This window comes from Chiloscyllium punctatum, chromosome 10 (genome assembly GCF_047496795.1).
Source record: "Chiloscyllium punctatum isolate Juve2018m chromosome 10, sChiPun1.3, whole genome shotgun sequence".
Lineage (NCBI taxonomy): Eukaryota > Metazoa > Chordata > Chondrichthyes > Orectolobiformes > Hemiscylliidae > Chiloscyllium > Chiloscyllium punctatum.
The window spans coordinates 87,784,403-87,810,878 of record NC_092748.1 but is presented as its reverse complement, the minus strand read 5'-3'; the positions used below and the strand labels follow the sequence as shown (position 1 = coordinate 87,810,878).

The 26,476-nt window shown below is 40.9% G+C and overlaps 1 protein-coding gene across 1 annotated transcript in view; it reads left to right on the top strand.

The window, feature by feature from the left end:
* LOC140482363 (low-density lipoprotein receptor-related protein 1-like) overlaps positions 1 to 26,476 on the top strand; it is a 1,932,271-nt gene that overhangs the window by 1,062,647 nt on the left and 843,148 nt on the right. The window contains exons 16-17 of the mRNA XM_072579726.1: positions 4,997 to 5,137; positions 5,849 to 5,974. Coding sequence (XP_072435827.1) covers positions 4,997 to 5,137; positions 5,849 to 5,974 — 267 coding nt within the window. The remainder of the gene's footprint in view (positions 1 to 4,996; positions 5,138 to 5,848; positions 5,975 to 26,476) is intronic.

The following is a 26,476-nucleotide window of genomic DNA, read 5'->3' as shown; positions in this document are numbered from 1 at the left end:
ATCCTCGAGTGGTCCTACCTTCTCCACAGTTATCTTTTTATTTTTAATGTATGTATGGAATGCATTGCAATGCTCTTTAACCCTCCTTGCCATGGTCATTTCATGGCCCCTTCTCGCTCTCTTAATTTCCTGCTTCCTTTATATTTCTCATGGACACTGTCTGATTTTAGCTTCCTAAACTTTATATATACTTCTTTTTTTTCCCTTTTGACTAAATTCCCCATCTCCCTCATTATCCAGGGGTTCCTTATCTGGCCATCCTTGTTCTTCATCCTGACTGGAACATAGCAGTCCTGAACTCTAATTTAAACAACTCCTACATGTCAAATCTGCACTTGCCTGATAACAGCTCCTCCAAATTAAGAAACCCTAGCTCCTGCCTATTACTGATGTAATACTGCCCTAATTTAGTACCTTCCCACAAGGTCCTAACATATCCTTTCTCATAGCTATCTTAACACTTAAGGAGTTGTGATCACTGTTTCCAAAATGAACTTAAGAAATTGTGATCACTATTTCCAAATCTTGGTTATGCCAAGAGCATACTCATTCCTTGCCTTTAATGTTGGGTCTGGCATTCAGTTTCCAAAGGGCAAGTGGTAATTTAAGCTAATCTCTGATGTCCTCTTTCTCCATTTTTATGATTCCCTCAATTTTATGATCACCCCTAATCAAGCAGAACAAATTCTCAAACCAGCTTTTTGAATGTCCTATTTGGAGATGCAGGCTATTTGGCTCCAACAATTTATTGTTGACTCCATCTATTGCCATCGCTTTCTCTATAAAGTGAGGCTCCAAATTTTTCAAGGCAAAACAAAGGATTTTCAGAACTGGAGGTGATCTAGCACGAGCCATGAGGAATTTTAGGACCCCTGCTGAATTTCTTGAAAGAAATGAAAAGACCCCTCAAGTTGAATTACGACTAAAACAATCGGGCAAGTGGATTCTCTTATGAACTCATGTTGCTGACAAGAATTTATTTTGAAAGGATATATTTATGTTCTCAGTAATTAACTCAGAGGCAAAGATCAGAAATTCTGATACTCAGTTGGTCAAGCAAAACTTTGTGAAGTAAAACTTTTTTCTTAGGTGAATGGCAAATTAAGAACAATCAGGACATTGATACAGTTTTTTTCTTTCATTTCTCTTACATTAAAACAGGTGACAATGCAGACTTTTCTTTGTTTATCCATTTTATTTTGCAAGAAACACTTCTCAGGAATTACACACAGGAGAAAAATTTCTGTGTGGAAACTCATTAAAGCAGTTCTTTGCTCCAATCTTTAAGCATTTTCAAAGATTGTTCACTCTTTAAGGTTCATTGAACATAATGGAGCTTAGACTCTGTTGCAATTACTGTGACATTTTTAATATTTAATTAACATTTAGAGGAAAATATAATTTTCATTCAAAATATAAATGCACAATAACCTTTGTCCCTCAGTTAACTGAAATGTCAATCTTGATTTTTGTGCTTAAATTTTTAAAATGTTTTTAATTAGGGCATTGATTAATGATCCAAGAAAACACTATTTCTCTGCTTTTAGACAGAGCTTTCAAATTTTGTGGATATATAAATTTAAGTGGAGTTTAATTGTTTAATGCTAAATTTAGATGACATTTTTTAGGTTATTGAGAATAGCCTAATAGTAATCTAAAGGAAGGTCACAGATTAAAATAAATGTAATGCTTCCATTAATAGCTGAATAAAATTTACTCCATAGGAACAGAATATTTGGCTCAACTGATCTATGCCTCCTCATATCATACTTCATCTGAACCTATCATCCTGTCTTAATGTGGAAATTCTCTCATGAGCAACACTCACTCACTCACTCTCAGGTACAAAATCTTGATTCTATGAGGGAAAAGTAGAATACAGGATCATTCAACTCAACAATGTGTTTCCCCTTTCCCCCCATACCCTTTGATTCCTTTCACAGAATGTAGAATGATGAAACTTTAAAATATTATTGTTTTGGAATCTTAAATTCCAAAGTAGACTTAAATGAGTTTTTATGGATTTCAGTTCTTTGAATGTCTGATTCTTTCTCAAGGGTAAGAAAAGTCTATTTTTGAACAAGTAGTTGTTCAAAACAGCAGCAATCATTGACTGATTAACCTGCCAATCAGAATGGTTTATATGCAAGGTAGGAGCAAATTACTGCAGATGCTGGAATCTGTACTGAAAACAACAAAGGGTGGAGATCACAGTGGGTCAGGCAGAATCCGTGGAGGGAGAGGAAGCTAACATTTCAAGTTAGATGACTCTTCATCAGAGTTGAAGTGAAGTGTGGAGGGAGAAGTATTTATGTTATAATTGGAGGGGGATGGGGTGGGTTGCAGAGTGCTGGTGCTCCCATGCACTCTACACCCCCCTTCCCCAGCTACAGCATAAATGCTGCCCCCTCCACATTTCACTTCAGCTCTGAAGATGAGCTAACTAGACTCAAACATTAGTTTGCTCTATCTCCATGGATGCAGTCTGATCTACTTTGATTTCCATTGTTTGTTGGTTTACATGCGAGATTGGCTGTCTTCAGTATGGGTGGTCCTGACTGATAGGCTACTTACACAATGAGCCAGATCCTCCAAAGTGACATAGGTCCCAGTGATTGACACCATCATTATACTTCACCATTCAGAACCAAAATAGCAAATGTGCTTAATATAGTGGAAATTTTTATCTTCTATCACATTTCCAATTAATTTGAAAATGGTTACAAAGTCAGCGAGAAGATAATTTTAATATAAATTCTAATAATAATATGTGACTTAATTAAGTCGTCATTCTGCATCTTAAAAATTACTTGACCATTGGATGTCAGTTGCGAGGCCAGCAATCATGGGCTCACCCCTAATTGCCCTGGAGAAAGTGATGGTGAGATCCCACCTTGAACTGCTGCAGGTCAGGAGGGATTGAGGGAACGGGAAGGAGGTTGAGTGTAAGTTTATTAGTCAAGGTACTGAATACAAAAGTAGCGACATAACACAGGGCCTCAATGAGACATTGATAAAGCCACTGCTGAGTTTTATGCATAGTTGGGGTTGCCACACGAGAGGAAGAACATAATTGCTTTAGAAACAACGCAGGAGAGATTTACAAGAATGTTGCCAGTGCTTGAAAATTGCAGCTTTGAGGAAAGCTTTGGGGTTTATTCATTACAACAGTGGAGACTGAAAGATGACTTAATTGAGATATACAAAATAATGTGGGGCTTCAATACCGTTGGATGAACTATTGCTCTCAGCACAGACAGAAATTATCAAGGGTGCAGATTCAAAGTCATTAGTAGAAAGATTAGAAGAGGTGTCAGGAAAATCTTTTGTCACCCAGAGGGTGGTGAATATCGAGAGTTTGTTTCCTCATTTGAATCAGTTGCTGGAAAGTGGGATTAGAATAGGTGGCGAGTGTATTCAGCTGTCACAGACACGTAGTCCCTTTCTGTGGCATAACATTTCAATTGTTCTAAGGTGGCGTCAGTGAATGTACAGTGATATACTTGAAACTTGAAGATTTTAATATAATCGCAAACATGACTCTGATTATCAGATGGCAGGGTTATAATTTCTACAGCATAGAGGGTGGTTGTACATCGAGACCGTGCAGAATGGCTGATGTAGCAAACTCCCAGAAAATTGCCTGGAAAATTTGAAAGTTCTTATGTGCAATTCCCTATGTGCCTGGAATCCTCCAAATATCAACTTAAATCAGAGAACATATATGGTTCTGCTGCAGTCAAGTAAATGGTTACCCAGGAAAGGTTAAACAATTAAAAGCTTGAGTCCAACTCCTTATGAACTCTTAAACAGTTCTCGTAAGCCATGTCACACCCCTCCAAAACAATACTTCTTTTGACCCCTTAATTTACCTGGACACTGAACCAAATGGTACTGCTGCCCACCACCACAACCCCCAACAACACATAATACCTTTCTTCTACCCGGGATCTGACATCCCACCCTGAAATCCCTCCGAGGACCTGAGTCCCACCCTTGATGGACCCAATATCTCACACCCACCTGATCTACCAAAACCAATCACTTACCTGACACCCTACTTACCTGGCACCTGACCAAACTGGCACATTACTTACCTGCTACCCTGACACCTTACACACTGGCACCCTATCAATCAGGCAATGCGGCGCCCTACCTCCCTGGAAACCTAACCTCCTACTTACCATATTTACTTCTCCTTCTCCAGGAGCTGTCAAAGTGGCTGTCTGTGGATGCTGAGCTTTTAAATCACAGATTGCTGCAACTACTGCTGTGAAAAAGGGACCATCATACTCCTGACTCTCCTGCTCCATGAGATATCTGTCAAGTTTCACATTCCTGAGAGGCGTAGTCGGAATCCCCTGTCAGAAATGTGCAGCTCTTTCCTACCTCAAATAAGAAGGAGCAGAGTGACAATCTTTCTCTGATTGCCACTCTTTGGAACAGCTTTTTATTTCTCTTTACCTTTATACATTGCTGGAGATATTTAAAATGATAACTTGGAAGTTTTACAGTTGCAGAAAATAAAATATGCATAAGGATGTTTAGTCCTTCGTCTGTGAGTTAGCTGACTCAAAATCATTCAAGAGGGCTTAAAAAGAATATTGAACTATAACATGTTTTTGAAAATAAAAGAAATTTAAAAATTGCTATCTTGCTTTCACAGCTGAAGTTAAAAAGTTGAAAAACCTTTGTGAGTTGATGCATTTTGCAACTTTCACCTGATCGCTTGGTCAATTTTGTACAGAGTTAGGCCCAAATGAATTTAATCCTGAACTAACAGAAAATATTGAAATAAATGCAAACCTGTGTGTTTTTAGGTGTTAGATGTGCTTAGAAGTCTGAGATCTTCGCTGCTGCTTTAGCTGATTTTGCCCAGTGTATTCTAGTAACATTAACTGAAGTAAAAGAAATGTCATGCCTGTGATATTTAATGTTTTTTGACACCAACAACAAATTTTTATAGTCCTAATTTTCACTTGTTTTTTTCCCCCAGTAAAACCTGGCCCTACAACTTTCCAACAGTGCCATTTTGGAGAGTTTGCTTGTCGAAATGGAAGATGCATTCAGGAACGCTGGAAATGTGATGGTGATAATGATTGCTTTGATGGCAGTGATGAAGACCAAGACATCTGCTGTATGTTTTGAACTATACAACTTGGTGTTTTCGTTTAGTTGCTGACTCATTAAAAAAGGGGATAAATTAGATTTATCTAAGTTCCCTTATTAATTTGTAACCTTGTGTTCTATGTCCTGGAAAATTTAATTGTAATGAATAATATCATTTCAGTGTTTCCATTTTGAGATAAATGATCAAACATTGGAACACTATTTTTAAAGTTCCTGAATTCTTAAAATTGACAGCCTTATCATACAAGTGTGGTATTTTATTATTCAGCTATTCCAGTTCATCGAAAATAATATTAGCATTGGTGGCACAACTGCATTGGTTTTGGGCCCTGTGGTTTTGATGATGTGCATTTCATGAATAGGATGACAGAAGTTTGATAACCACCTGAGAATAACCTATCAGTGATAAACATTTATTTAATAGTGGGTAAAAGTTACAAATTAATCAGAGTGGAATGTAGCTTCAAATTGGTGCTGTAAAGCATGACATTTTCATATTTTAGCCATCTCGTCTATTTTCAGTGACAGGATAAAATTATGAGATAACATTCAGTGCAGAAATAACAATTCATTAGAAACAGCTATTTTGAACTGAAGACAATGCACAAAACATCTATCTGTTTTATCTTCTCTTCATATTACAGTTTTATGTTGCACTCATTAACATTTTACCTACAGCCTTCGGTCTTGACTGATCAGCCATAATTTGTTTTGCTAGACAACAGTACATGCCCTGCTAATCACTTCAGATGCCAAAATAATCGTTGCATTCCTAAAAGGTGGCTGTGCGATGGAGCTAATGATTGTGTCAACAGTGAAGATGAATCGAATGAAACTTGTTCAGGTAATTTCTCAATCTGATTTATATGTAGGTTGTTGTAATATTTTGAATTGCAGTGAAAATTGTATTTGAAGTTATTTTCAGATGTAGAATTGGGTTTAAGCTGTGAATTCATCTTCAAGCTTTGGATTTTTTTTAACCTGCTATAATTCTTCATAAGTATTGTTTCCCCATTCAAATAATTAAACAGAATGGGTAAAGATGTCAAGGGTTGGATTTTCTGTTTGGTACAGGAAAGGTCAGCACTGTTTACAGTCTTATAACTGCCCTGACAGGTAGAAGACAGCCACTGTTTGGGAATTTCAAGGTGGTGCCCATTTAATTGGCATGAAGATAAGCTTCCTGTCTAATTGTGGCACTAAGCAGGTTCCCAAAAACAGAGGAATAACCAGAGCACTTCTAGCTGAAAAGGAGCAATCACTTGTGACTGCAAAGTAACTGAAAGAGCAATACAAAATGGCCGTTATGTTTCTAGCCTGGAAATGGTCGCATTGTTTCGCCAGGAACCAGCATTTCACTAACTTTAATTAATAAACAGCTCCTATTGCCAGCTCAGTAGCAGCCAGGCAGATAAAAATGCTGGCACTCTGGTCTGCTGCCACCTGCCTGCCTCCAGTCAGGTAAAGTATCCCTGCTTTGTTTGAGAAACTGATGAAACCGCATTGGAAAATCCTAGTGGCCATCTTGCAATCGCTGTGAAACAAAGCTATTTCAATCTAATCTAGACAGGCAGGAGGCTGGAAGAACACAACAAACCAGGCAGCATCAGGATGTGCAGAAGTCGACATTTTGGATGCAAACTTTCTTTCAGGAAGGGTGTGGGGGAGCTGCAGATAAAAGGGGTGGCGGGGGCAAGCTGGTGGTATGGATAGGTGAAGACAGGTAGAGGCTATGACCTGGTTGGTTAATGGGAGGAATGAATCCAGTTGGTGGCAGGGAGGGGTGAATGGGACGTGGAGGAGCTTGGAAGGAAGCCGGGGGATGGGAAGGGAGGTTATTGAAAATTGGAGAACTCAATGTTGAGTCCTCCGGGCTGTAGGCTGCCCAGGCAGAAGATGAGGTATTGTTCCACTAATTTGTGGCAATGGAGGAGGATTGTCATGTCGAAAAGGGAGTGGGAAGGGGAATTAAAATGGGCAGTGACTTGGCGATGTGGTTGGCCCCTGTGGGCCCAGCTGAGATGCTAGGCAAACCATTCCCTAAGTTTATGTTTTGTCACCTGCCTTTCTTCCAACCGTGTTTACTGCATCAGGAGCTCCCAATGTGATCTTCTCTATATCAGAGAGACTAAACATAAATTTAGGGACCATTTTGCTGAGCATCTCAATCTGGCCTGTGGGGACCGACCGAACCTCCAAGTCATTGCCCATTTTAATTCCCCTTCCCACTCCCTTTCCAACATGACCATCTTTGGCTTCCTCCATTGCTACAACGAACCAAATCGCAAATTGGAGGAACAACACCTCATCTTCCGCCTGGGCAGCCTACAGCCCTGAGGTCTCAACACTGAGTACTCCAATTTCAAATAACCTCCCTTCCTATCCTCCTGCTCCTTTCCAAGCCTCTGTCCCTCCCTTCCATTTCTCCCAGCCACCAACCGGATTCATTCTTCCCATTGACCAACCAGTTTGGAAGCTCTACCTGTGTTCACCTATCCCCACTTCACTACCCTGCCCCCCCCTCACCCTCTTTATCTGCAGCTCCCTTGACAACCACCCCCACTTAAAGAAGGGTTGCAATCAAAATGTCGACTTCTCCACCTCCTGATGCTGCCTGACTTGCTGTGTTCTTCCAGCCTCCTGCCTGTCTACTTAGGAATCTGCTGTTTTTTTTTGTCTCATTTCAAACTAATTGGCTTCCCATCACATGAGGCAATAATGGCCAGTGCAAGAAATAGGTTGAAGAAACTGATGACTGGCCAACACCAACTTTCAGGCCCTCTCCCTCTCTGCTCAATGGGACTCAGTAATCCCTGGCCAAATAATTTGGAACAAATGGAGTTATTGCTTTATACTGCAAGAATTTTTATAGTTATTCAAGTATATAAGGGTAAAATGTATCTTCAAACTAAATAATGAAGAAATAGGTGGATAGGTGTCCAATTAACATTCATATTCTTATCTTGCGAATGTTTATATTTCACAATAAAAGCTGGTTGGAAATACAGATCTGTATCAATGTTCAAGAAATTTTGAAATAACAATAATTCCAACTTTTGTCCTCTAATTGTGTTTCAATGTGAATAACGTTATGACTATAGATTTTTGTAGGCCTTAATTCTCATTACAATGAGCTGTCTCGTGAATGGAATCAACTTCTCCAAAATTTCAAAATTATGATAAATTAATAGCCTATCTTAGTTATTAATTGCCACATTGGTGAATTTAGAAAGATGTTATGATCTGTACAAAGCAATGCAAGGACTGCCACATAAAATATCCACTCTATCTGCTTGCTGTATTTTTCTTTAGTTCCTGACAAATTGATTTATGAACCTTCGTAACCATATTTATTAGTTGCTCTTAGAAATCAATGGTGTGTATAATTAAAGGTATGATATAAAGGTATGAGGCTGATAAAGTTTCATTTCCCCTTGAAAATTGTAACAATTAATTCAGTAAAAATGTCCTTACCAATTAACATAATTGTGCACTGCAAAAGGAGCAGTTCTAATCTTAAATGTTGAGCGGCGATTCATTACACTTAATTCATTGCAGTCCACCATCTTAAGCACTTCCATATAATTTTGCTGCAGATAACATGGTTTATATGTGAAAATATGCTACAAGGCACTAAACCTATTAAAGTATTTCCCTTTTTTTGGTGAATTTAATGTTTTAAAAAAATAAACAGAAGCGAATTGGGAACATGGTCCTTGGTGAAACAATGTGTCAATTTCCAGGCCAAGAACATATCCTTCCAAATAGCAAGCCTTCTGGGTGATTTTCACTGCAGCTACCCAATTAAGAGACTTTCCTCTGGACATGGTGTCTGATGTGGGTGTGGAATGGGGTGAAGAGTCAGAAACCCTAATAAAGGCAGAGTAAGTATAAGGGATGCCAGTAGCATTTGTGACAGTATTATCGTACATTGAATGTTGTTCATTGGAGGAAGTGAGTGGATGACAGACAGCAATCCCCAAATTCACAGATGCATCAGGTGATGTTGGAAGCAGTGAGGACAGAAAGGTAGATGTACATACCAGCGGATAACAAGTGAAGACCAGCCAACCTCCCCAAGCAGGCATTGTGGAGTTTTGTAGAGGAGATGAGCAATCGGAGTATATCGAAGTAGATGTTTCACTGCAAGGGAGAGTTCAAGGCTTTCAGACCCAACAAAGTGAGTGTCATACAACTCTAAATTGACTCATATGTATCTATTTGGATCAAACATCACAGATAAAAATGGAAACACTAGATGAGAATGAATTTGCATATCACAAATGCTGCACATGAGTCAATAATGAACAGCCCCCATTGGAGGCCTCAGGAAGCATTCACCTAAGATCACCTTGACACAGACAATGAACCTCACGAGCCACAACAAAAATAAATGTATGATCATCTGTCAGAATTCTCAGAAGGAGAATGGAGTCTTGTGTTGAAGATGGAAGTGTTCATCTTGACAACAAATTCTATGATATCTCTGGCATATAAACATCTACATCCTGGAGGTCACCAGAACTTATATAATGTCTATAAATGTAGCTCAGAATTCTATCACAGGTAAATCACTCACTAATTTCTCAAAGTCTGGCCATCATAAGGAGTTTGGTGGAATGTGCTCTTCTTACCTGGATGCGTGCAACTTCCACAACTTTCAAGAAGCTCAACTCAGGCCAAAACAATTTGTTTGACTAGGACCCCATCTGTCTACATAAACAATCAATCCCTCGATCATGCTGCCTGACCAGCTGTGCTTTTCCAGCACCACACTCTCGACTTAATTCCTCTACCAGTGGCAGCAGTGTGTACCATCCACTGCAGAAACTATGAAGGCTTTTAGGTCAGTGCTTTTGAATCCTTCAGAAGCAGGTTCTTCCACAAGCACTGCATGTTAAGCTGCTAAGTGATATTGTGGGCTGTTATTTTCAGTGTTGGTGGTGCCAATTGGTAAGTGCTGCAGCCTTGGTCATAGAGTTAGTGTAGGCCACAGGGGATGCAGCATTTTCTCTCTTTCAGCAGCTAATGACTCCCAGATATGATAGTCAATGCTTCAAGACTTTATATCATGCTTGCAAGCGTACCTGAAATAGTAATGCAGACTTCATATCTGGCTCTGGCTACCTCACCATGCAGCAGATCACTAGGTTTGCTACTGACTTTCGACCTGTGGATTTGCCTGATTCACAGGGGCTGTTTCTTATCTGACTAGTGTTAGCGTGCTTGAGAGCTCTGTCTTTGTAAGGACTAGAGCAAAGATGGAAATTATTGAGTTGTTTTTGTTCTGGTATCTGTAAATTGTCTATGTTTTGCAGCTATCCAGCAATGTGATGGGAACAAAGGCCTTCCCAACCATCAGCTTGATCCTGAGGCCAGCTGTGTGTGTGTACATAACAAAGAACTTGGCTGTTATCATGAACGTGAAGGAACAGAAGGTGCTATCCACCTCCATTGGGGTGTTATTTTGAAGGGAGCGCTGTAGTAGTTTGGTGCACTGACCTCTACACCGCTGAAGCCAGAAGGCAACTCGAAGACACTTCCTCCTAGTGCCCCCTCGACCATGACCCCAGCCCCCATCACCAAACCATCATCTCCCAGACCATCCAGAACCTCATCACCTCAGGAGATCTCCCACCCACAGCTTCCAACCTTGTAGTCTGGGAACCCTGCACCGCCCGGTTCTACCTCCTTCCCAAGATCTATAAGGCTGACCACCTCGAAGGATCCATTGTCTCAACCTGCTCCTGCCTCACCGAAATCATCTCCACCTACCTCGATACTGTCCTCTCCCCCCGAGTCCAGGAACTCCCCACATACATTGGAGACACCACCCACGCCCTCTACCTCCTCCAAGACTTCTGTTTCCCCGGCCCCCAATGCCTCATCTTCACCATGGACATCCAATCCTTCTACACCTCCATCCGCCATGACCAGGGCCTCCAAGTCCTCCGTTTCTTTCTCTCCCGATGTCCCCAGCAGTACCCTTCCACTGACATTCTCATTCGTTTGGCTGAAGTGGTCCTCACCCTTATCAATTTCTCCTTCAAATCCTCTCACTTCCTCCAGACCAAAGGGATAGCCATGGGCACCCGTATGGGCCCCAGCTATGCCTGTCTCTTTGTCGGCTATGTAGAACAGTCCATCTTCCATAGTTAAACCGGCACCACTCCCCACCTCTTCCTTCGCTACATTGATGACTGCATTGGCGCCACCCTGTGCTCCCGCGTGGAGGTTGAGCAGTTCATCAACTTCACCAATACATTCCACCCCAACCTTAAATTCACCTGGACCATCTCTGATACCTTCCTCCACTTCCTGGACCTCTTCATCTCCATTAATGACAACGGCTTGACACTGACATTTTTTACAAACTCACTGACTCCCACAGCTACCTGGATTGCACCTCTTCCCACCCTACCTCCTGCAAAAATGCCATCCCGTATTTCCAATTCCTCCGTCTCCACTGTTCCCAGGAAGGCCAGTTCCACCACAGAACACACCAGATGGCCTTCTTCTTTGGAGACCCCAATTTCCCTTCTCACATGGTTGAAGATGCCCTCTAACGCATCTCATCCAAATCCCACACCTCTGCCCTCAAACCCCACCCCTCCAACCATAATAAGGACAGAAACCCCTGGTGCTCACCTTCCACCCTACCAACTTTCACATTAACCAAACCATCCGCCGACATTTCCGTCACCTCCAAACGGACCCCACCACCAGAGATATATTTCCCTCCCCACCTCTTTCCGCTTTCTGCATAGACCGCTCCCTCCGTGACTACCTGGTCAAGTCCATGCCCCCCAACAAATCACCCTCCCATCCTGGCACCCTCCCCTGCAGGAATTGCAAAACCTGTGCCCACACCTCCTCCCTCACCACTATCCAAGGCCCCAAAGGAGCCTTCTCCATCCATCAAAGTTTCACCTGCACATCCACCAATGTCATTTATTGTCTCCATTGCTGCCGATGTGGTCTCCTCTACATTGGGATGACTGGATGCCTCCTTGCAGAGCACTTCAGGGAATATCTCCGGGACACCTGCATCAATCAACCCCACTGCCCCATGGCCCAACATTTCAACTCCCCCTCCCGCTCTGCCGAGGACATGCAGATCCTGGGCCTCCTCCACCACCACTCCCTCACCACCCGCCGCCTGGAGGAGGAGCGCCTCATCTTCCGCCTCGGAACCCCAGGGCATCAATGTGGACTTCACCAGTTTCCTCATTTCCCCTCCCCCCACCTCACCCCAGTTCTAACCTTCCAGCTCAGCACTGTCCCCATGACCTGACCTACCTGCCAATCTCCCTTCCCACCTATCTGCTCCACCTCCCCCTCACCTATCACCTCCATCCCCACCCCCATTCACCTACTGTACTCTTTGATTCCTTCTCCCCAGTCCCATCCCACCCCCCACCCCCCATCTATCTGTCCAGCTGGAGGCTTCCTGCCTCAATTCCTGATGAAGGGCTTTTGCTTGAAACGTCGATTTTCCCACTCCTCAGATGCTGCCTGACCTGCTGTGCTTTTCCAGCACAACTCTGATCTAAACTCTGGTTTCCACATCTACAGTCCTCACTTTTTGCCTGTGTTATCTTGTCTGCTTAGTCGGAGACAAGCACACAAAATAATAATGCTTATAGTCAGGATGAATAAGTAGAGGGATCAGAGAGGTGATCCAGAAGTTAGATTCTCTACAGTGTGGAAACAGGCCATTCAGCCCCACAAGTCCACACTGACCCTCCAAAGAATAACCCACCTTCCCTCTGACTAATGCACCTAACACTATGGACAATCAAGCATGGCCAACTCACCTGACCTGCACATCTTTGGACTGTGGGAGAAAACCCAAGTACCGGAGCTTCATGGGTAGTGGGAGTGGGAGTGAGAGAGGTCCGCCGCTACCAGAATTCCACCAAGCTGCTGGTAAAAAATATTTTTTTTAAAAAAAACAAAAAAAAATAGGTGGCACGGTGGCTCAGTGGTTAGCACTGCTGCCTCACAGCACCAGGTTCCCAAGGTTCGATTCCAGCCTCGGGCAACTGTCTGTGTGGAGTTTCCTTCCACACTCCAAAGATGTGCAGGTCAGGTGAATTCGCCATGCTAAATTGTCCATAGTGCTGGTGCGTTAGTCAGAAGGGTTACTCTTCGGAGGGTCAGTGGGCTGAAGGGCCTGTTTCCACACTGTAGGGAATCTAATCTAACCTAATCTAAACCCAGGTAGACATGGAAAGAAGGTGCAAACTCCACACAGACAGTGGCCCAAGGCTGGAACCAAATCTGGGTCCCTGTCGCTGTGAGGCAGCAGTGCTAACCACTGAGCCACCGTGCCGTCAAGGTTTTCCAAGCTGATTTTTCATGTGGGTAATTAGTACTACATCATCAGTGTAGAGTTCCCTGATTGGCAAACAATTTTTTTTCTGTCTTCGGTTTCAGTCTTGAGAAGCTCTTGAACTTATCTAATCTGTTGCTCACGTAGACTTTTTTCATCTGAAGTCAATGTAAATGTCAGAAGCAGGAAGAAGACGCCAAGCAGTGTGGGGCTAGCAAGCATCATGATTTCACTTCATTCTTCGTTTTCACACATTGGAAGTGAAGTATCAAACTGCATGTTGACAGGGACAATGCAAATCTCATGAGACTGAGGAGCTTTGTTCGACAGCCATTTTTTTCCCAAGATCGTGTGGAGCACTGATTAGATCTTGTGGATCATTGAATACCTCACTGAGATCGCAAAAACAAAGTAATAGGATTCCCTATATGTTTCTTGGTCCTGATATGTGGAAACTATAATCTCTTTAACAAAAAAACTGCATGTGTATCCTGGTCACTTGGTCTGCAAGTAGATAGATCTCTGAAATATGACTGCAGCAAGGACGTTTCCATGATACTGAGCAGTGAGATCTCCTTACAGTTGTTGTAGTCTCCTCTGTGATTTGGATTTCAGTATCGAGGCAGAGGAGGTTACATCCGAGAAGGGTTTTCTTTTGAAGAATTCAAAATTAGACAGTCCTTCTGAAACTTCTGAAACAATGATTGAAAACCAGTATGTTTCGTAAAGCAAGTGACTGCCGCCCCTATTGTGTTCATGGAAACTGAGGGGTTCATAAACTCAGTTGGCTGGATAGCTGGTTTCCAATCTAAAATAATGTCAAAAGCATGTTTCAATTCCTGTAAAGGCCGAGATTACCATGAAGGACTCTCCTTCTTAACCTCTCCCCTCACCTATGCATGGTGACTCTCAGGTTAAACCACCCCCAATTGGTTCTCTCTCTGATGAGAAAGCAGGTTGATGGTCTGGTAAGTCTATGGTGACTTTATGTTTAATGGAAAGCTGTCGGAAATGTAGGTTTCTGACAAGGTAGGTTAAGAATTTGAGGCCATTAGCTTTGTTTTAAAAAGAATCTAGGATGAGCTTTTGTTTTTTCAAGTTGAGGCCAGAAAACGCCAGGGCTAGGTTCAGAAGCAGTGGTTAGTTTCTCCACCGAAAAGCGTTAATGGCAGTGCAGAGAACCAGTCTTCTCAGAAGGAGAGTTTAGTACAAGGTTTCTCAATCAGGACAGTTTGGTTAGAAATCCGCAAAATATTAGAACTAAAAAAGTTTAGGTTTCAGGTTTGTGAAAAGTTTCCATCAGCAGGCTTGGAAAGGTCTCAACAAATTGATTCCATAGTCCATGGAAAAGAAAATGTCAGGAATCGGGTATTGTAAAAACCTCAGGACTTGAGATAAAGGTATAATTTCTCTGACACAAATATCTCAGCAAGAGACCCAGCAATCACTTCTCTAGCTTCCTACAGAGTTCTAGGGTACACCTGATCAGATCCTGGGGATTTATCCACTTTTACCTGTTTCAAGACATCCAGCACTTCCTCCTCTGTAATATGGACATTTTGCAAGGTTTCACCATCTATTTTCCTACATTCTGTATCTTCTATATCTTTTTCCACAGTAAATACTGATGCAAAATACTTATTTAGTATCTCCCCCATTTTCTGCGGCTCCACACAAAGGCCGCCTTCTTGATCTTTGAGGGCCCCTATTCTCTCCCTATTTACCCTTTTGTCCTAATGTTATTGTAAAAACCCTTTGGATTCTCCTTAATTCTATTTGCCAAAGCTTTCTCACGTCCCTGTTTTTTTCCCTCCTGATTTCCCTCTTTAGTATACTCCTACTGCCTTTATACTCTTCTAAGGATTCACTCGATCTATCCTGTCTGTACCTCATGTATGCTTTCTTCTTTTTCTTAACCAAACCCTCGATTTCTCTCATCATCCAGCATTCCCTATATCTACCACCCTTTCCTTTCACCCTAACAGGAATATACTTTCATTGAATTCTCGTTATCTCATTTCTGAAGGCTTCCCATTTTCCAGCCAGCCCTTTACTTGCAAACATCTGTCCCCAATCAGCTTTTGAAAGTTATTACCTAATACCGTCAAAATTGGCCTTCCTCCAATTTAGAACTTCAACTTTTAGATCTGGTCTATCCTTTTCCACCACTATTTTAAATCTAATAGAATTATGGTTGCTGGCCCCAAAGTGCTCCCCCACTGACACCTCAGCCCTGCCTTATTTCCCAAGAGTAGGTCAAGTTTTACACCTTCTCTAAAAGGTGGATCCACATACTGAATCAGAAAATTTTCTTGTACACACTTAACAAATTCCTCTACATGTAAATCCTTAACACTATGGCAGTCCCAGTTTATGTTTGGAAAGTTAAAATCCCCTACCATAACCATCCTATTATTCTTACAGATAGCTGAGATCTCCTTACAAATTTGTTTATGAATTTCCCTCTGACTATTGGGAGGTCTATAACACAATCCCAACAAGGCGATCATCCCTTTCTTATTTCTCAGTTCCACCCAAATAACTTCCTTGGATATATTTCAAGGAATATCCTCCCTCAGCATAGCTGTAATGCTATAACTTATCAAAAACGCCATTCCCCCTCCTCTCTTGCCTCGATTTCTATCCTTCCTGTCGCATTTGTATCCTAGAACATTAAGCTGCCAGTCCTGTTCAACCCTGAGCCATGTTTCTGTAATTGCTATGTTATTCCAGTCCCATGTTCCAACCATGCCCTGAGTTCATCTGCCTTCCCTGTTCGGCCCTTTGCATTGAAATAAATGCAGTTTAAGTTATTAGTCCTATCTTGTCCCTGCCAGACCTGAGAGTTTGACTCGCTTCTGTTCTCAACTTACCGGTTTCAGATTGATCTCTTTCCTCACTATCTTTCTGGGTCTCCCCCCTCCCCCCTCCCCCCCCCCACCTTCCCACCTTACTAGCTTAAATCCTCCTGAGCAGCTCTAGCAAATCTCCCTGCCAGTACATTAGCCCCTTCCAATTTAGGTGCAATCTGTCCTTCTTGTACAGGTCACTTCTACCCTAAAAGACACTCCAATGGTCCAAAAATGTGAATCCTTCTCCCCTACACCAGCTCTTCAACCATGCATTCATCTGCTCTATTCTCCTATTCCTGCCCTCACTAGCTCGTAGCACCGGGAGTAATCCAGATATTACTACTCTCAAGGACCTCCTTTTTAAATTCCTGCCTAACTCTCCGTAATCTCCCTTCAGAATGCTGCTGGTTCCATGTGTACAATGACCTCTTGCTGGCCACTCTCCTTGATCCTGGCACCAGGGAAGCAACGCACCATTCTGATTTTTCACTGCTGGCCACAGAAACGTCGGACTAGAGAATCCCCTAACACAATTGATCTCTTGGAACCTGACGTTCCCCTCGTTGCATTAGAGCCAGTCTCAATACCAGAAACTTGGCTGTTCGTGCTATGTTCCCCTGAGAATCCATTATCCTCTACATTTTCTGAAACAGCATACTTGTTTGAAATGGGTATAGCCTCAGAAGACTCCTACACTAGCTGCCTACCTCTCTTATCTTTCCTGAAGTTAACCCATCTGTGTTACTGTATCTGAGACATCCCCCCATCCTATAACTGCCATCAATCACATACTGTTGCTGTTGCAATTTCCTCATTGCTTCTTACTGTCTCTCCAACTGATCCATTCGATCTGATAAGATTCGGAACCAACAGCGTTTATTGCAGATGTAATCCGCAGTAACACTTGAACTGTCAAGAATCTGACAAGAAGCACATATCACTCTCCTAAATTCATGTAATGAAATTATGTGATTTTATTTCAATCACTTGTCATCATCTTAGATAACCAAAGAAAAAGAAAAATCTACCTTTCATTCTGGCATCCAAATTGTCCATTAAGATCATCACTTGGGATCATAACACTTTTGTCAGCTTTGTTTTTATAACATTTGTTGATCATGAAGTTGCACATCTTCTGTAAGTGGAGCCTCTGTCCCAGTAGTGAAGGAGAAGGTCATAAAAACGTGGCAAAAGACTTTCTGCGCTTGAGTGGTTCAACTAGGACTGTGCCCTTGCCAGTGCTCTGCTGTTCATTAGGCATCTCAAGCTCAAATGATGAATTACTGAATGTAAATATTGTTGCCGTGCAGAAGTAAACCTTTCAACCCATCATGTCTGTACCTGCTCCCTGAACATTTTAACTTTACACTACTCTCCATCTTTAACTCTGCATATTGTTTATAGTTAAACAACATTCTAATACCTTCTTGAATACCTTAATGAATCTTGCCCTCTCCACAATTCCAGGCTGTGTCTTCCTGTTGTGTGAAATAATGTTTCCTCACCTCATTTTTGCAGAATTCTTGAAAACGGCACCATTTTCCATGCGTACCTTTGTTGTCTAACTCATCCATGAGTGGAAGATTTAAGCGTGCATTAAGAGTGGATTGGGAGATGATCACTGCACAGGAATATTGCTCACACTAACATTTGGTACAATAGCATGGTTGTTGGTAAATCAGACTATTTCAGGGGAGCAAGTGGTTTCTTGACCCCTGTATACATGCCTCTTAGATTTCAAATATCACAGCCAGTTTGGATTTCTTGAGAGAAGTTGTTTCAATGTTAATATGCAGAGTATCTCCAATTTTTACAGAATTATCTGGGCTACTTTCAGATTGTGCGATGTTTTAGCAGTATTTACAATGTGTATTAAGTAGGATTTTGGTTTTATTTGGATCAGTGACTGGTATTTACTCAGCCAATTAGATCTCAAAACAATCTTTCTTACCGGTTTCACCTTTACCAAGTGATGCTCCTGCCACTCCATGATCAACCTCAGTGACTTTTCAGCTTCATTGATATTAACATCAGCACTCCTGTTTAATCTTTGATGTCTCGTTCTCATGAGAGTGCAACTTGTTCACATTTAGCATCATTACTTGTGCAAGGGATATTGAAACACGGCAGCACATTGTGTTTAGAATTTTGAAACCTTCAGGGTTACAGTTTTGCTCTGCTGCTGACAAGAGAGTGATTGGTTTCTTAGTCTGTTCAGTAAGACTGTGAGTATGGAGAATGCAACACAGATATGACTTCTCATAATGACTAGATTCAATTATGCCAATGTCCAGACTTTGGTGATACCATGATATCTTGTGGTGATGTCCACTTTGACAGAAAGTATTGATGAAGCAGAGACAATTAAGACCACAAAATTCAGGAAGTCATTGATCTTGCTTAGCCTTGGTGACTGAGGCACGTTGGCCACGAATATCATTCTTTCTGAATACATACACTGAAGTCATCCAGTGTGAATAGCCTCTCATCAATTGGAATGTTCTGCAGAACGCCACTGAGAGAATCTTTGAATAAAAGCAGGGAGGGCATGTATGATGTTGACTTTGTCTCCAACAGATGATAATTGTGATATGGAGGTGCTAGTATTGGACGAGGGTGGACAAAGTCAAAAATCACACAACACCAGGTTATAGTCCATAAATCTGTTCCTGAAGTGCTTCTTTTCACTTCACCTGACAAAGAGAAAGCTTGTGATTTCAAATAAGCCTGTTAGATAATAATTGCACAATGATGAAGTGCTTCCAGGTTGCCACCTATGACTTATTTAGAAGTGTCGGCTGGTCGTTCACTATAAATTCTGCACCATGTTCATGACAATCTGCAGCACTCTTTCTGTGCCTGTGGCAGAAGTAATTACCCTCTCAATTAAAGCCTGTGACAGCTAATCTGCTTTCTTCTAGAGCAGCAATGTTGAAGCAAAGTCAGTCAAGCTTGTTTTGTACACACTTGTAATTGAGTGTCAGTCATTGTCTATAAAACAGCCCATAGTCCTTGCATTCCTGCTTTCAAGCTGAAATTTCTTTTTGTTTGATGCATGCCCCTTTCAGGAACTACACTTTGCCTAGCATCAGGCATCATCAAGGTAGCGTTGGAGCAGGGCTCCTGAGCCAGGGCCCGTCCACTCTGACTGTTTTTCTTTACCTTTCTTCTCTTTTCTTGTTTCTTTTTCTTCTCTTTTCCTACACTTATCTCTTGTCCTGAGCTCGGGCAGGATTGTAGTTGGTGAGGGAGTCCAGCATGGGCTCCTCTGGGCACAACATGGACGTAGAGTGAGCACCTACTTACATTTCCGGGGAAAGAACGAGTCCTGTAATTGGAATCAGTGGGTGCTACAAAGGCGATGCCAGTGAGGTGGGCCTAGCACTGAAAAATGGCTGAGGATTGGCGACTTTGGTGTTGTTTGGATACAGCACTTACAATAGGGAAGCGGTGGCAGAACGGTATCACGGTGACATTAAGTTGGGCCTAGCGGCAAGAGATGCAACTCTGATGTTGGTGGGTCTGGTGCAGGCAGCGACGCTGTGGTAGAGGAGGGATGGTGGTGCAAGCGGCATTGACGATGAGTTGGCTCAGGACTGATGGATTCTCTTTAAAATATATCTTTTTTTTTGTTCTTAAAACTATTCAAAATGGTGCTGGACTGTGATGACAGTGGAAAGCTTTTCACAGTATTGTACTCGTTTTCTCATCTGAAAATACATGTGATAATAAACTGATTCATTAATTCATTTGTAACTCAATCCTGAGCTTGTAAACTGATACCCAATGAATAACAAAGCCCTTTACATCTACAGCCTAGATAGTTACAAGAGCTGCTAACTTGAGGGAAAAATCAAATGCTTCTGGGACTCCACTCTGGATTTCGTTGTGGTTTCTCCTTTGGGTATTAGCTCCATTCATTAATGTGAAATGAATAAATTATACTTCTTTTTTGTTTTGTCAGTTATTTCAATAATGCTCTCAACATGTCTCGACTACACTGAAACTATAATGCCATGAAAGTGGCTTTCATCCACGAATCATGCATATCTTAAAACTAGGCATTCAAACATGAAAATCATGTGAAACCTTTAGCATTCAATTGATTCCAAAGGCCAGCCGGATGCAATTGTGATGTTAACTGAGGAATGAACAGACTGAAGACTGCTTCGATATGTAAAATGCAATCCTCCATGAGTTTTAGCATCCCTCGTTGCAATGCTTAGGTATAAATGGGCAGAGAATGTGCCTTTGAACATTTATGCAGGTGTTAACTGATTTAGCCAAAGCCTACTAAAATTTGAGGAATTTTTTTTGGAGATAGGTTGCAAAAGAGAAACATCCCACAAATCTTCAGCTTCTTCTGCCAATTTATTCTTGTGTAAGATTTATGTAAGTAATGCTCTAAGTTCTCCCCACATAGAAATAAAGCACATTTAAAGTGGTTTCGAATGAAACATTTTCAGTTTGGCTTAATGTGAAATCTCAATGGGTCCAATCTATCACATACTGTAATCACCATCTCAATCTTAACATTAATGGCTTTGTTAGTCTTCACTGATACTTTGTAGAAGTTTAAAAATAGATTTATGCAATCGTGTATGTGGAATGCTTTGCAGTACTGTGCTTTTTGCAATTTAGGAAATACTGGGTAAGTTACAGTATTTGTAGCAAGTCCTTTAGTAAATTACCATAAATTCTATTCTTAGGATGCATTATCAGACCGTCTAAATTGTGTTTTTAAAAATAAAAGAAAAGTAGGTAGCAATCTTGCTTTTAATCCTTTATGTTTCAAGCATTTTGACAGCAGGTATACAGCTGATCTGATTGATAACATTCATGGAGCTATTTTTGAGTGAGGAAGCTCACTAAATGCCTGGCTTTCAACTTGTAATAGGTTTTACTCCTGTTATTAAAGGATAGCTTGAGCATTGAGCCAGAGGTGGAAAAGGATTCTTCAGCAAACACTTGATAATGCAAGAGTTTCATTGCAGTATTTGTTATAGTATTGTGACCACTGTAAATCTACCTGAAATTATACCTGTAGTTCAATTTAAACTTGGTGTTTGTTGTCTAGCAAATATTGAATGACCCAGACACAAGATAAGGTAACTTATGGTGTGTTTATGGTAATAACGGAAAGGAAAGTGATGCACCTGGAGTGACATCATCTCCATATTATTCATGCAAATCAAGAATAGAACACCTCCGGTTGCTGATCTCTCACATATTAATTTAGTTCTCATCTTTCCCAGACTGTTCCATTGTACTTTAAGGTTTAATGAGCAGAGTATCATGACAGACATTCTGCCCAACTATAAAAGGCATTAATGCATCTTATGTATGTTGTAGAACCTCAATTTATGTAGATTTATCAGGCTACCTAGCAGACAATCCAAGGAAAATGGAGTTCGGTGAAATAGAACAGTAAGTTCAGCACCTCCAGTTATAATCAAAGATTTCCCAAATTCCCTCAAGTGGGAAAAAGTTAAAATCTCCTCAACCCAGTGTACTGACTAATAGCTTGGGTGTATGCAAGTCAAAGTCTTGCAACTACCAATACTCATATCCTGGGGAAGCTTTACAATAAAACACATTCTAAAATTTTGAAGTCACGTGCTAATTATAGGACGTAAAACAGTTCCATGTGAATGGAGATTACATATTGTCTATATTAAATCAATTGAATGGTATATTGTCATAAAATTAGTTGAAATAATCCAACTGGAAACTGTCAGCAATCAGTGTCAGGAAAAGTTAAGCTATGCACAAAAAGATGAAATGATTAATTGTGATATTCATATTTTATGTTTCTTTGCTTTTATTTAAGTGACAAAGTTCCCATTTTGATCTTTAGTTTACTCATTAAATATTAAAGTTAATATTTGATTTTTATAGATATCGTATTGAAGTAATATAAATGGTAATTTCTCAAAGATAAAGAGATCAATGTTGAGAGTCCATTATGTGCACAAACTAGCAGGGCAGTTCCATTGATTGTGACTTGTACCGATAGTTTTACAGTGAAATTGAGAGTACTCCTCTAGCTAATCTCATAAAGTTGTATGGGCCATGTAATCATTTATTCAAAAATAAGTGATTTGCCCATTTTAATTGTTGTTTAACAAGAACTAGCAAGATTGTAAAATAATCCCTAATTTTGTAATCCGTGTATTTTAAAAAGTGAAATGTCATCTACTGTCAGGCAAAGTTTGCAGGTCAGAGTCATGATCCTGGACTAATTATACCTTTTTCTTAAAAACACATCAAGCAAGTATACTTAAAATTTACTTAATTTCAAATATTCAGGAAATTTTGCTAAAAGTTGTCAAACACTTGTTTCTCTGAACAAAATCTTACAGTACAGTATTGCAAATTAACTTCAATTGATTAAGTTAATGGTACTGGCCTGGGTGTCGTGATGGCCAGTTAATCACTTCTACACTGTAAATGGTAGTTGCGCCTAAGGATCCTGTGGAATATCCGTGGTTGAAAACACTGAAAGAATTGTCTGAGAAGTTGAAGTTTCAGCTGGGCCACTGCCGTCTGCATAGTACCCACTGAAAATATCCACAGAAACCAGAGATTTTGGAGTGTCCCACTGCAGTTACATAAATTGTTACTCAGGAAAAGTTAGAATGTAAATGCTTAGTCTAACCCCTGAGTAAATAATCAACAGACCAGCTCTCCCCTACACCCCTATCCCCCACCACCAAACTTACATCATGCATTTGCAAATCCCTCACAACCCGTCGAACCTAACCCAATGTCCTTTTCCCTTGTACCTGACACTGTTGTGCTGCCTGAACTGCTGTGCTCGTCCAGCACTACTAATCCAGTATTTGGTTTTCAGCATCTGCAGTCATTGTTTTTACCTTGTTGATTTTAACCCTACTGCGAATCCTCTTGCAAGGATGCCTGCCTTGAAGAAGTTTTCCTCCTCTCTCTACAAGAATCTCAGGGAGTCCCTCTCCCACTGCAACTCCCAGGTCATTTCCTACTCTATGCTACTCTCTCCCCACCCCCACCCTCCTCTAGCTTATCTCTCCACGCTTCAGGCTCACTGCCTTTATTCCTGATGAAGGGCTTTTGTCCAAAACGTCGATTTCGCTGCTCGTTGGATGCTGCCTGAACTGCTGTGCTCTTCCAGCACCACTAATCCAGTCTTTCGTTTTCAGCATCTGTAGTCATTGTTTTTACCTTGTTTTTACACTGTTTTGTTCTGGGTCCATCTCCCTGGAATCACCTAGGACCCAAACCTTTTCCCAGCCATTGGATCTGACAAACCTTCACCACCACTAAGATCCAACATCTCCCTGTTCCATCCCTGGTATCCCACCCCCAAGCCCCAGTACAAACACTACACCACCCAATGCTGGCTCTAAAACTGTCATTAGATCAATCACCGGACACACCATCTCCCAGTCACCATGATGTAGCCCCTGCATTTGATATCTTATCACTTGGCTCCCTACCTCTACACACTTGGGACCAAACACACTTGGCACCATACTTCCCCAAACCTGGCACTCAACTCCAACTAGGCAAAAGTGAGGACTGTAGATGCCGGAGATAAGAGTCAAGATTAGAGTGTTCCTGGAAAAGCACAGCAGGTCAGTCAGCATCTAAGGAGCAGGAAAATCGAGCTTTCGGGCATGAGCCCTTCATCGGGAATTTTCTGAAATTGTAACCGTGACTTCCTGGCTTTGTGACAGAGCTACCAACTGAAAACAATGTCAAAAATGTTCTTAAGTTTGCAGCAAAAGGAGACAGCTTCTATGGATGTTGAGCTACATAGTGGACCCAATGTCAATAACTTGAAGGTCTTTGCAAGACACCTGGTGGAAGTGGCTGAATCAAAAGTTGAGGAATGCAGGACCCATGCTGTGGTCAAGTTATTGCACATGATATATATGAATAGTAAAAGAAAATGCAGTTGGTAAACCATCTGAAACAACAACCTGCTATGCTAAAAAAAAGTTTTATGTTGCACAAGTGCTAATACCCAGTAAAATCAGTTCAGCACGACTAGCTATTGCTACCTGTGTGCAATTCACCTAACAGGAAGTAATAGCCTGCACAAAATGCAAGGAGCTGTTAAAATAAAATTCAAATCAAGTAGGAGAAATAAAAACAAGTCTTTCATTCAAAACATTTCATGCCATGAAAACCCATTGTGATCTATTTATGTTGGTTGCATCATTATGTTACATCCTCATGTTACATCCTCACTGCTTTTATTTTTTGAGAACAAATGTTCACATAAGCAGAGGACACATGGTGTAAGAAATAATGGCAACACAACAACCTCACTGTAAAGAGCTCCTTATATCTGAGCATGGAATTGTTGACATATTTTGGAGGAGGAATTTTGCAATCCTAGATCTCTAGGATTTGAAAGGTTGTGTAAGATTACAGTAGTAATTATATGTTAGTCTCATAATCTGTTGTGTCAATTTGTTCTTTTTTTTTCAAGAAATAACATATGAGAAATTTTTTTTTAACTGTGCTAATGTGCTCATCATAAATGACCTTCACTGAGGAAAGAGCATTGACTAAAGTAGACATGAAGAATTCTTCATGCTTAAATCAGAAGTGTCTTGATCCTGACTTGATGCAGGCACTAATGTGGGAAAGATTATAGCAAGTATTAAGAAGGAAATTGAGGATGAAGAGTGGTGTTTCATTCACTAATTGTGGTAGCAATGTTAGGTATTGCTTCAAGACTAGTTCGTGGAGTATGGAGATTCAGCATGAAGAATATTCACTCAGACTTTTATAGACCACATAGTTGTATGTATGTCATAAGTGCAGTAAGGGTTGCTTATTGTTAATGCTACTGTTGCTGTTGTTAAAGGCTTTGGACTTCTATCTCCAAGATGTAGTGTTGGGTAACTTTCACTTTCTCCAACAGGGAGGGATTCCAAGACAACAAAGATAACTATTGTTCTAACCCTACACAAATAAAGTGAGAATCCTCAGTGTTGCTAGATCATAATTCTGAAACTCTCTCCCTAATGACATTTTGGATCTATTTAGGTGAGGTAGATTGCAGCAGTTCAAGAAAGTAACTCATCACCACCTTCTCAGGAGTAACTAATGATGGGTAATAAATGCTGTTTCAGCTAGCAAAGCCTACATGCCCTGAGTGAATTGAAATAAAGCATCAAGAGGTTATGTACTATGTACATGTAAGATACACAAAGTTGCATAAAAGAAGCTAACTAACCTGTAATTATTTATTTTTGCAAAACTTTATGTGGTTTTTCTAAAGCTGTGAGCCCAGAAAATTCAGCAAAATTTGATGATTCTTGAGAACATTTTATTGTTGCTTGGGAACTTGAGTTCTGAAGTAAAAGTAAATGGATTGTGTTTTTTTTTAATTCTGTGAAGATGACATTCTTTTTGCAAATATCAGAAATTCATTTTATGGCGGTCTGTCAAAACAATTTTCAAGACATCATGCAACTTAAGCTAAATGATTATCAAGTTACCTGTAAGACAATTGCTAAAATATTTACTAGGTTGAAATTTATGACCTAGAGAAAAACAGATAAGAAAACCATAATGGGTCCAGTTCTGAAGAAATGATCCATAAGAGCTGATGTACATAAAAGTAATAGCATAAAATATTCCAAATAGCTGGAAAAAGCCTTGAGTTGTTTTGTTTTCTTTGAGTTCAGTGAGAAAAGTCAATGAGTTATCTTGTTTTTATGTGTCTCAAGGAGAGCCAGTAATGGAGAGAATCACAAGGGAATGTTCAGAGTTTTGTTTTATGGTCTCATAATTTAAGTAAGAACATAAGAACCAGCAGCAGGAGTCAGCCATCTATGCCTTTGAGCCCGCTCCGCCATTCAATAAGATCATGGCTGATCTTTGCATGACCTCAGCTCCACTTACCCGCCCTCTGACCATCATCCTTAATTCCTTTACTGTTCAAAAAATTATCTATCTTAACTTTAAAAACATTCAATGAGGAAGTCTTAACTCCTTCACTGGGCAAGGAATTCCACAGATTCATGACCCTTTGGGTGAAGAAGTTCCTCCTCAACTCGGTCCTAAATCTGGTCCCCCTAATTTTGAGACTATGCCCTCTGATTTCTGTTTCACCCACCAGTTGAAACAACCTCCCTGTTTCCATGTTACCTATTCCCCTCAT